Below are 11,524 nucleotides of genomic sequence, written 5' to 3' on the forward strand. Positions count from 1 at the left end.
AGCAGGCAGGGAGCCATGGAGGAGCAGGGAGATAAGTTAAGAGCCCTGATCCAAGGTGTGGGATGTCCCTGTTCCACTCCCCAGGGGATGTTTCACTCAGGTGCAGCATATTGCTCCCTTTGCCTGGACCTCTCTGCATAAGAGACCCTAATTGTCACTGCACCTGGGCACCTTGGGGCCTGGGCTTGAGACCAGCAGGGAATAAAAACTGCGTGCACCAGTCCCTGTCTTGCTGCTTCTGGTTGTCAGCACAAGAAGCTGTTGTGTTTACCCACACTCAAGGGCAATTGTCCGTCACTAACAACACAACACAGCACCCTCAGCCCCACTACCCTGAGCCTGGCCAGGGAGCAGGGCAGAGCCAGCAGGAGGGCAGCATTGCCAGGAAGGACAGGCAGCCCCAGGACATCCAGACTAGAGGTAGGAGCTGGGCTTCTGGCCGTGCACACCCACTGAGCTGTGCTGGGGACGGGGTCAGGGTCAGCAAAGTGGACACTTCTGTTTTTGGGTTTGTGCTGGCTGGCAAGTTTGCTCCCTGGCCAGTAACTCACTTTTTCCCAACTGTGGAAGCCAGTTTGTTGGATTTGAACTCTGCTCAGTTCTGCAGGAAGACCCTGATGTGCCCTGGCAGCAGCAGGGTGTGGGCTGGAGGAGGACTTGGTGCCACCTCACAGCTCCCTGCTGCCAGGGGCTGAGGCACATTTCCCCTGCACTAAGGGAAGGAGGTGGCAAAGTTGTACCCGAGCCTCAGATTCAGTAGGAAATGGATTCCCTCTGCATTCACACTCACTCTCACTCTCATGTAGTTGCATTTGGTATCTCCACAAATGTTTGGGGCATGATGTTTCAGACATGTGCAATATTTGCATTTGGGAAGGATAGTGAGCACCCTGTATGCCTTAGCTCAGCACAGCCTTTTAGCTGTGGCTTGGGGAAGTATTACTTTTGCAGGCAGTGTAAAACAGCAGCCAGTCATGGGATGCAGGGCAATCAAGGTGGAGCTGTGGCTCTCAAACAGCACAGCTGAGTGTGTCCTTTATAATAATAATTGCGACCACATTTAAAGCAAGGTTAACTTCTGCCTCTCCAGGATCTTTAATGAGGCTGCGTTTCTCTTAGCAGCTCCTGTCTGCTGGAGAGCAGGGCTGTGGACTCTGGGTTTTGCAGGACCTGTTTCTTCAAATTTGTGGTTGTAAAACAGAGTGGGCAAAAGAGAAATTGTGGTGGTTGTGGTGGCTCCCACATCTGAAAGAAGGTGTAACCTGTTTCTGAAATGTTTGTGTAGGCTGAAATGGAGCAATACCTCTCTTTTTCTTCCTGCCAATGCACTGGCTGTTTCCAGAATACACCGATATGGATGGAAAGAGGCTGCCCTTAGCAAACACACACCCTGGCCAGGTGTGAAATCTGACCCACACAGGAGTGGAGGAAGAGTTATCCTCAGCCAGTGCTAGCAGGGACTGAGCATGGCTTGGAGAGATCTGGCTTACAGCAAATAGGGTCAAGAAGTGGGAATGACCTGAGAGAAGACACTGGTCTCAAGAACTGGAGAGGTGGAGTTCGCACCCAGTGCACTCACACACAGGACTGTCCCTTCTGCATAAATCCCCAGTTCAGATCTATCCCTCAAACTGTCATTGAAGTCCATGCACTGTTTTGGTTGCACCCTCCCCTTCAATTTTTGTGCTGTTGTCCCTGTTTATATTTTTTGAGCACATAATTAGTGAGCAGGGCTATGAGCTGGTCTCTGCTGCATTGGGGTGAATCCACCCTAGCACCAACACCTTGGCCCTGGGTAGACAGCAAGCACCTGAGCTCAGAGCATGTCCCCAGAGATGGCACCAGGCAGGGACAGTAATAGCCCTACCACTTACTCTAAACAGGGATGAGAGACTCATCATGGACTCCACTCTGGAGACAAGCCAGCAGAAGGAGAAGCTTCTGAAAGCACTCTACACCCTCCAGCTGAAGTCAAACACCACTCTCCAGACAGCCAGCCCGCTGCTGAGCAGCCAGCGGGGCATGGGCATGGTGACACAGCACCAAGTCCACCAGCTGGCAGACAAGACCAAAAGTCTCTGTAGAGACCTGGACAACATTAAGAACCTCCTCCACTATCATCAGAATGAGCTGGTCCGGCAGATCCCCAACCCCACTGGCAGCCGTTATGGGTGTGTAAGTGGAATCCATTGTTCCCAGGATGGCTCTATCTATGTGACAGCCGAGGGTGCTCCCTGGGTGCATGTGCTTAGCAGCACAGGCCAAGTGCTGAAGTCGCTGCCCTGCTGGCAAACGGGGAGGGAAGGTGGCAGTTTCTTGCCGGAGGATGTGACTGTGACTCGGGCAGGAATGGTGGCCGTAGCTGACATGATAAATGGGGCTGTCTGGGTCTTCAGTCCTCACACCAGCCCCTCCAAAGGGGAATGGATAAAGATCGGGAAGGTTGGCTCCCCCAGGGGTGTTGGAGTAGACTCCACGGGCAAGATCTTAGTAGCAGACTATGCCCAAGGCCAAGTCTGCAGCTTTGCACTGGATCACGCCTTCAAGACACTGAACATCCGCTCAGTCCCCAACCTGCAGGGACCTCGCTACATCAGTCCAGCACCCAACGGAGGCTTTGTGGTAAGCGAGGAGTGCGGAGACGTCAAGGTGTTCATGAGCAGTCATAAACTCGTTTGCTCCCTCAGCAGCAAATACGGACACCAGTTTGGCAACCCGGCGGGGGTGTGCGTTGACGTGGAAGGCAGCGTGGTGGTGGCAGATGAGCAGCACCGCACCGTCCACTTGTTCCCAGAGAGCGGGGCTCCTGTCTGCCTGGTGTCTGCTGGGCTGCGGAGGCCGGCCGGCGTGGCCTGCTCCCCTTTTGGGCACCTCTTCGTGGCAGACACGGGTGAGAACTGTGTCAAAGTCTTCAAGTACCACGTGAGGCCCCGCCAGCTCTTGGGCACCTTGTGACAACCTCCAGAGTGGGGCCGGTTCCACCACAACCCTGCTGAGCTTTGGGTCCGCTGGTGGGTCGCAAATGATGGTGCTCCCACAACCAGGCATTATCCCCGCACTCAATCGTGTTGTTGCCATCCAGCTTTTCCAGACGGCAGAAGCAAGGACTAGAGCAACGAAGGTTCAGCTCCATGCTTCTTGGATCCACCGGAATAGCTGAAGGATTGAGTTCGGGCGGTGGGCATGGAACAGGCTCCCCAGGGCAGTGGGCATGGCCCCATGCTGCTAGAGCTCACAGAGCATTGGGACACCACTCTCAGACAAAGGGTTTGGGTCTGGGTGGTGCTGTGTGGAGCCGGGGGTTGGTCTCCATGGTCCTTGTGGGTCCCTTCCAACTTGGAGTATTCTCTGGTTCTATAAAAAATGATGGTGGTGTCTTGGAAACTTATCACCATCCTCCTGTGTGTCTTTTCAATGAAATAATTACTTCTCTTCTGCACACACCCATTATATGTGGCCATACTTCCAACTCCCTGATGTCCATGGCAGAGCACAGCCAGAGGGGTAAGGCCAGGACAGAGCTGGGTTTGTGGCAGACTTCAGGAGAACATTAAAAGAAAGGTAACAAATTCCATGCTGCATTCCTGACCTCTACAGGGAAGCAGCAACTACTGCATGGAGTGGGTTGCCTATGTGCACATCCCATTGGGCACATAACCTTGGGGCTGCGTGGTTCAGGAGCCGAAGTCACAGCGCTATCAGCAGAGAGCGGGCAGGGTGTGGTGGCAGAGGGAGGGGTGTTTTCCTCCCCTGCTCCAGCTCTTGGCAGGGCAGGCTGTGCCACAGCTCGGAGGCCGCAGCGGATAACTCTGGGCTCCCAGGACACTCAGCCTGGCCATGCTGGATGCTGGTGCTGCACCATTCTGCCCCCGGTGCTGTGGTCTGTGCCTCACAGCTGACAAAAGCACTTATCCTTCATCCCAAGCACTCCCCAGTGGGTGCCCTTTCCCATCGTGTTTGGTCAGCAGGAGGGGGATGCAACGAGGGTAAGCCAGGGACAGGGTGTGGGGAGAGGATGCCAGGCACCGCGAGGCCCTGGAGCTGAGCACTGTGGCCACAAGAGATAGCAGGACCGAGCGTTGGCACTGCTTATCACAGGCTCAGCAGCTGCGGGTTACACCGCACGGCTCCCAGCCCTGTGAGAACGCCTCGGGTCTGCGAAGGGCAGCGCTGCGTGGTGAGGGCCTTGAAACCCAGCGGGAAGCAAGGTCTGGGTAAGGGGGGAATCGGGCGCCACAGCGGGCGGAACGCGGGACGCCGGGCTCCGGGGCCGGCCGGGCTCAGCGCGGCGCGCAGGCGGCGTATCCGAGCAACCGGCACCCGGAAGCGGGCGGCGCGGAGCGGTAGGCGGCGTTGGGCCGGCGCGGGGAGCGGGGCGCGGGGCGGCCTAGGTGCGGGGCGGGCCGCTGTGTGCCGCCGGCGGGGAGTGCTGCGCTGCGGGCGGGGGTCACCGCTTGGTCGTGTTCTGTAGTTCCAGGCCTGGCGGTCCTAACGCCAGCGGAAAGAGCTCGGGGTTCCCAGGCAGGGATTCACGCGGGGCTCCTTCCCACCACTGCCTCGTCCGCTGCACGCCTGCACCCGCAGCTCTGCCCCGAGCAGTCCCGCGGCCCGGCATTCGTTGAATGGCTTCGGTGGGAAGGGCCCCCACAGCCCTGCCGTGGGCTGTGCCCCCCAGTTCAGGCTGCCCAGAGCCCGTCTGTGGCCATGGGCACCTCCAGGGATGGGGCACCCACAGCTGTGGGCAGCAGTGCCAGCACTTCACCACCCTCTGAGTGAAGGATTTCCACCTCACATCTCACCTAAATCTCCCCTCTTCTAGTGCAAAGCCATTCCCCCTTGTCCTACCGCTATCTGCTGGTGATGCAGACGCGCTGTGTGAAGGGGAGATGCCTGATTTTTGGCTGCACTGGTGTTGGTGCGAGGCAGGAGTTGTGCAGGGACACTGGGTGCCTCTCGTAGTGATGCTCTCAGCCATGACATCTCTTGAGGAAAAGAAGAATAAAATGCAGCTTTAAAAGGATACCTGTGCAATGACCCTGGTGACAGGGGGTAGCTCGGTAGTTAAAACAGAAATGCTGAAAAAAAAAATAAATCAATTGCTTATTTCCATCCTTCTTCTCCTGGCTCTTAAAAATATCCAGCTCAGTTTCAGGTTTTTAAAGTATTCCAGTGTTAGTAAACTCGTAAATTCTTGGTACCTCAGCGTAGTGAGAATGTTACCACTGGTTAATTTCTGAGCATACGTAGGTAAGCACATTCCCAACATTTTCGGTCTCTTTTTTTAATTATTATTATATTTTTCTTTTGGAGCCCCTGTATTTGTATTGTTTATTTCCTTTTACCTGCGAGTGTATGTGAGCCTTAGCAAAGGGACAGTGCTTTTTCAAACACAAAGCTAACAGCAGCTTGTTTCTAAAAGAAATGTGTGATGTGGGGACACGTCTTATTTTAGACTTTTTTTAGGGCCAGTCTGATTAGTTGTCAGCTGATTTTCACTATTTTCATATGCATTTCAAGAACAACTCTAATATAGAGTGTCTGTCCTCAGTCATCTTCATGATCTTCCCAAAAAAAACCCAACAACCAACCAAGCCCCGAAAAACCAAACCACCCTCATTTTGGCTGTGCCAATGGAAGGAACAGATAAGCGGGATGTCTTGTTTTTCAGTCTGTTTGGGTCTAACGATTGCTAGGGTTTGGTGACCCTGGTTTTCAGTTGGACTGCAGCTCCCTTGTCCTTTCCGTGCCTGGTGTCCTGCGCCTTTCCAGTCTCAGGATGTCACACCTGCCAGTTTTCTACCCTTCTTTAGATACGTCTTTCCACTTCCCAATCTGCTGGGGGCTTGAAACCCTTTGGAAGAAATACAGATTATTTAAGGTTCTCCCAAGATGCTCGCAGGCTCTGCGTCTGTGCACTCCTGCTCAGTCAGTGAGGAGGAGACATCATTCTTGCTGTGGGCTCCCAGAGCTGCTCTCCCCACGGGCTGGAGCCCCCAGGTCCTGCAGGCATCGTGCTCAGCAGCATGCCATGAGCAGAACCCCCCTGAGCACCCTGATAGGGTGGATGCAGTGGGGTGAGCTTCGCAGTGCTCCTCTGTGAGCCATATTTGCAGGGCTGTGGATCTGGGGGCAGCTCAACCACTTGCCTTTGCTGCTGCCCCATTGCCTACTCCACTGCGTTGCAATTTGCCTGGTGCTGAGATTTACTCAATCAATTGTCCTGTATTAAAAAGAGAGGAAAGAAGCAAAACCACAGGGACCTGCGCGTTGTGCATCCTCTGTGCATGTTATAAATACACTGCGTTTCTCTTTCCGACTGACTGGGTCCCTCGCAGAGGAGCCTGCCTCGGGGGCTGTGGAGTTTTCACATCTCTAACAAAGCACTGAAGGACAGAAAAGGACAACGGGTGCCAGATGCCAATTGTTCTGTGCGCGCGCTCTCCTTACAGCAATTATATTTCTGTTAGAAACCTTCACCTGATTTAAAGAGACATTGTCAGCTGCCCTGAAGCTCCTTTTAATAAAAGTCTTATAAAGCCATTGAGATATTTTCTTAATGACATCTAGAAAAATACTTCAGGTAAGGAACACTGATAAAGCAGAGATGCCTCTCCTGGTTTGGGATCTTGTATCTAATGAATTGAAGCTATTTTGTAAACTTTAATCAGTTAGTCATTGTAGTCTGCTTGCAACAAACTTCTTGTCTTTGTTTCTAGATGAGGGGGGTGAGAGGAGGGGATGAGTGATGTGGCCGTGCTGTTCAGTGGGTTTGTTACCGAGCTCAGCTCTGGATGCCTAAGTGATAAAGGAGACCTCGCCATTGACGTTGGCCAGCTCACATTTTCCTTGCATCTAATCACCATCCCAAATTTTGTTTCTGTGTCTTTTGGCAGGTGTCCTGTCCTTCAAGGATTGCTGATATGGTCCTTAAGGTCTTCTTTCCTTCATGCTGCTCCTCAGCAGAAAGCGGCATTTTGATCGGCCGCTGGATCTCAGAACAGAGCTCTGCTGTTATCCTCGCCGTGGTCCATTTCCCCTTTATTCCTGTTCAGGTGAAGCACTATCTCAGGGAAGTCCAGCAGGTGACTAAAGTCGGCGTTTCTGTGCTCGGCTCGTGGAACAACAGCAAACAGGAGAAAGAAGAGAGTCTGAGTGAGTTCTTGGAAGACCTCGGGACGATATTCTCTCATGAGCCGTGGATTCAGATAAGCAAAGAGGGAGACAGCAAATTCTGGAACTGTTCTACCCTTCAGAAACAGTCTGACAACCATAGAGAAGAAGAAATCATCTTAGTGTATTATGACCAGCGCAAAGTCATGCTTTCCCATCTGCACCCCCCCTTGGACACAGCTGACCACGGGGCAGAGGATGCCTCCAAGCTCTCTGCCATCTTTAACACAGTTGCAAACAGCAAGGTGCTCTTCATGACAGACAGATACGATGATGGGCCCATTAAGATGACCCACTGGCAGTCGGATGGCGTTGAAGCAAGTATCATCGTGGAGCTGATGAAGCAGGCCTCGGTGCCTGCCTGCATGCTGCTGACGTTCCTGCTTTCACTTGTCTCTGGGGTCTGCAACAGCAGGTGAGTGGTGCGGCAGCGGCCTGCTTGCATTTTGTGGGGAGATGTAATTTGTGCGTAGGCATTGCAGAGCATTGTGAGGTTCCTGCTAAAACTGTTTTGTTTCCATCAGTACCAGTCACATTGCATCCCCTGGGACTGCTTGTAGTTTCAGGTACCATGGAGACAGCCAAGAGGCATACTTACTTTTCTGAACTCTGAGGTCATCAGTGTGCAAAAGGACCCCTGGATGGGCTCCTGGTGACAGGTGAGCCTGCCTCCTGCAGGGCTTGTCGGAGAAGGGGCCCTTGCCAGGTGTTGCCAGCTGCGGCACAGCTCCTCTCATGCCCTCTAACCATGGCGGGCTGGGAGTCAGGCTGATGGATGTCATGGGCAGGGCTGGTGTTATACCAGTCCCACCACATCCACAGACCCCGTGCCAACCAGTGACGTGTCACGTTCCGTGGGCAACAGCAGGCCGAGAAAGTCCTGGAGAAACCTGCTGTTGGAAACAGGCTGGTGCAGAGCTGCTCTGAAAGCATGGGGAGCTCTGTTGAAAGCACAAGGCTGAAACCCTCGGACACGGCTGAGCGCCTGGAGGTGTGGGGAGGTTTTCTGGGGAGGCAGTGAGCTGCTCCCCATGTGCAGCAGGGGTAGCTCGGCCCCGCTTCAGTTTCATAACAGCTGAAATGGTTTTCCAACTGTTATGTGGCTGGCAGACTGATGTGAGGGTTTTGTTAATGGCTTGATAGCTGAGACTCTTCAGTCTCTGTTTGCTGTGAAAACCTCACTGGCTAAATACATCATTTAATAGTATGTCTGAACCCATCACCTCTTGGACCTCATGGCAGGTTACACGCAATGCTGGTCTACATGAAGCCTTGGTGAGATCCCATTGTGACAACAGTGAAACTGAGTAGGATGCTTGAAATGTAATGCGTGGCAAGTACGTGCTCTAAAGAGGAATTCTGAGCGGATTTGAAGGGCAGGAGCTTCTGCATCCAATGCTGAATAACACAGCTGATCAGCCAGCCCTGGCAAGTGCCAGCGTGCCAGAGCGGGTGCTGGAGATCAGCTTCCAAGCTGCAAGGGGACACTTTGATTGATCAGATTTGGATAACAGCTACTGCTGTATTCATGGTTAAGTCTTCTCAAGTGCAGCCTAAGGGTATGGGGAGCAGACTCTTTTAACAGGTTTCTAATTGTATGATGCTGTCATGAAAAATTACAGCGCAGCTCTTCATATGCAGAGATTTGCTGAGCAGTTGGGTTATGTGCATTGGTACATGAAGGGAAAACTGTCCATTTTTGGACGACTCTGCTGGAAGAGATCTAGGGTCAGAATAAAACCTGTTGTAATCAGGAACCGCCAGTGCCTGCTGGAGTGGCTGTGTAGATACTGACCACGCGCTTGGCTGTAAGTGGACGTGAAGGCAGAGCTGTGTGGTTGGATAGAAGTCAGCTCTGAAGGTCCTTTTCTTGGCTGTGCATGGGCTGCGTTCAACTACCAACAAGCAGGGTGATCCTTTTCCATCTAGGCCATCACTCTCAATCTTGATTGGAGATCAGACTTATGGACAGCTTAAGCCCAAGCCTCACAGGTCTCCAGAAGGCTGTAGCCCAAGCATAACTGGGGAGTTTGAGCCCGTTCCTTGCAGCCTGGCAGGCTGGACACAGAAAGCCATGGCTTGTTTATCAGCAGTTAGTCTAATTTCAGCTTTTACTAAGCCCAGTGTGGATGTTTGAACCCAAACAGCAGCTGGGCTAGCAGCCAGCTGCTCATACCAGCGGGCAGAATGCAAGGCTCTCTGTGCTTAGACCTGGGCTGAATTTGTTCTTAACCTTGGGACATAGATGTAGGTTTCTTTCTGCTTTGTTTTGTTCACCTGTAGCACCTGCATGCTATTTGCTTATTTTGCCAGTGGTTTCAAACATCGTTCTTAGAGGAGATGGGTTAGTGCCTGGATTTATGACAGAGACTGCGCTCGACCTTCTATGTCATTCAGTGCAGTTTAGTTCCATTTACCACTTGGTATGTAGTACAGCTGAATTGTGCCAATATCTGCAGTGCAAGGGGGTTCAAGGATGGCATGTGTAAGCATCCTACCAGTCCCCTCCTCCCTGTGCAATAGTGTTGCTGTTGAATTGGGGATAATTCTTGAAGCACCACTTGCTCCAGGGTAGCTGCTTCTGATGGTTTTCTTGGTTTCTGTGGGGCCTGGATCTTCCTGGAGGAGGAAGGTGAGGAGGGCTTCTTGCCCGCACCTCTCCAAGCACCACGTGCAGGGGCAGAAAGGGGCCTGAAATGAGACCAGCTGGTAATGGAACCATTCCCCAGCGAGGCTTCCTGGGTGCCTGCTTTCACTTGAAAAGTTTTGTGTCACTCAGGCTTTAACTTAGAGAAAATGAGCTACTGCTTGCACCGTGTTTTGGGTGCCTCGTGGACAGACAGGTCGCTGTTCTCCTGGGGAAGGAGAAGGTCCTTCCCACGGGCAGCTTGGTGATGGGTTCTCAGCTCTGAAATCTCCTTCTTCCTTTTGCTCTGACACGTTCTCTGTCTGCTCTTGCTGCAGTACTTCTTTCTTCCCCAGATCTTTGTGATCCTCAGGGACAGTCAGATTTGAAGAGCAGGAGGAGAAGTTCAGTGAGATCCACTCAGGCTGCTGAGGCCTGGGGCTGCTGTGGAGAGGCCTCTGTTGTACGTTTGTGCTGGGGAAATGGGGCGATATCGTTAGAAATCGGAGAAAGTGAGTGCTGACATCAGTCCGACCTTAGCAAATGCGCTCTGATCTCCATTGAAGGCATTTCTTCAGCACCACCTTGTGCTGAGCAGTGCCCATTGCAGCTCAGCATTCAGAGCGTGCAGGACTTCCCTACCACGGGTGGGCCCTAGTGAGCTGCTTGGAGCACCAGGATGGTTTGTACTGGGGTAATAAACTCCGTGCCACGCTTTGGTGGTTTGTTCTAAAAGCAGAGGGGACCTCAGTGTGATACCTCAGCCAGAAGGGAGGCTTTGTTCTTGTGGTTTTTAGGAAGGAGCAAAAAGACAGACAGGGGGGTCTGGTTAATGGAGCTGTAACGTCTGTGTGTGATGTGGGTTCCCAAGACTGTTTTTCACCTGGTATCTGGAAAATCCACTCATAGTCCTGGGAAAAAAAATATATATATATTGGGAACTCATGATTTACTCCTGCAGCCTATGCTAATTTATTTCTAAAATTCCTTATATCTGGAAGTACCCCACAGGTCTCCTGCTGGTTAAATAAAGCAAATATACATCATTTGTATTTTATGTGTTTGATTGGTTTTCCATTGCACTTGTAAAAATCATTGCATAAAACTGTGTGACAAACAGGTGGGAGCATCTACGGCGATGCATGGTTGCTGTGCATAGGGAAGGAGACCACGCAAGAAATATTTTTGGCTTTCTTTCTCGGTACCGTTGCAGATGGGAGTTTCCATAGCACATCTTGCAACTATTATATCAAGCTTTATGCAGCATGTTTGTATTTTTATTCAAATGAATGCGTATGTACTGACATGCTAAAGAAAGCGTGTAAGTGGAACAGAGGTTGGCTTGCTTTAGTGGAAAGAAAAGAAATGAAGACAGACGAGCCCAGACCCCCGATGTGACTCTCCCAACTCTTGGGGTGCAATTCCCTGCTGCAGGTCCGGAGCTGTGGAGCAGCCATGGGCAGCAGGAGGCACCTCGCTGGAGCGGGAGGGAGATGGCCAGCCCAGTGTGTTCAGTGCAGGGCCCCAGAGCCACTGCTTGTCCCCTGACGTGGGGTGCTCTGGCAGCATGGATTTGAGGAGTAGATTTCACCATCGGCCATAACCATGCAGGCAGAGCATTTCCCTTTTCCCTTCTGCTTTGCATTTCACATGCAATTCTCTGCTGTAGCAGAGGTTTTCCAGGCCAGGACTTGGAGCCACTGGGCTAGGAGAGAAGGGGAGGGAATG

The 11,524-nt window shown here is 52.3% G+C and overlaps 2 protein-coding genes across 8 annotated transcripts in view; both read left to right on the forward strand.

Moving 5' to 3' along the window:
- On the forward strand, positions 283 to 3,388 carry NHLRC4 (NHL repeat containing 4). Of its 3 annotated transcripts, none has more exons than XM_021411589.1 (2): positions 283 to 420; positions 1,884 to 3,388. In XM_021411589.1, exon 2 carries the CDS (start codon positions 1,900 to 1,902, stop codon positions 2,953 to 2,955), a length of 1,056 nt encoding a protein of 351 aa, XP_021267264.1. In that variant the 5' UTR covers positions 283 to 420; positions 1,884 to 1,899; the 3' UTR covers positions 2,956 to 3,388. The 3 variants fall into 3 exon arrangements, with proteins under 3 accessions (XP_021267264.1, XP_021267265.1, XP_021267266.1); XM_021411590.1 differs by having other exon boundaries at positions 294 to 420; positions 1,286 to 3,388; XM_021411591.1 differs by having other exon boundaries at positions 307 to 420; positions 1,343 to 3,388.
- The window catches only part of PIGQ (phosphatidylinositol glycan anchor biosynthesis class Q), a 34,853-nt gene continuing 23,628 nt past the window's right edge, over positions 300 to 11,524 (forward strand). Inside the window, exons 1-2 of one of the 5 annotated variants that reach the window (XM_021411583.1) lie at positions 300 to 420; positions 6,894 to 7,585. In XM_021411583.1, coding sequence (XP_021267258.1) covers positions 6,921 to 7,585 — 665 coding nt within the window. In that variant the 5' untranslated portion in view covers positions 300 to 420; positions 6,894 to 6,920. Of the gene's footprint in view, positions 421 to 3,756; positions 3,987 to 4,089; positions 4,215 to 4,239; positions 4,344 to 4,367; positions 4,392 to 6,893; positions 7,586 to 11,524 lie in introns of those variants that run through there. The other 4 variants (XM_021411587.1, XM_021411586.1, XM_021411584.1 and 1 more) reach the window with 4 other exon arrangements.

This window comes from Numida meleagris, chromosome 13, assembly GCF_002078875.1.
Source record: "Numida meleagris isolate 19003 breed g44 Domestic line chromosome 13, NumMel1.0, whole genome shotgun sequence".
NCBI classification, from domain to species: Eukaryota; Metazoa; Chordata; class Aves; order Galliformes; family Numididae; genus Numida; species Numida meleagris.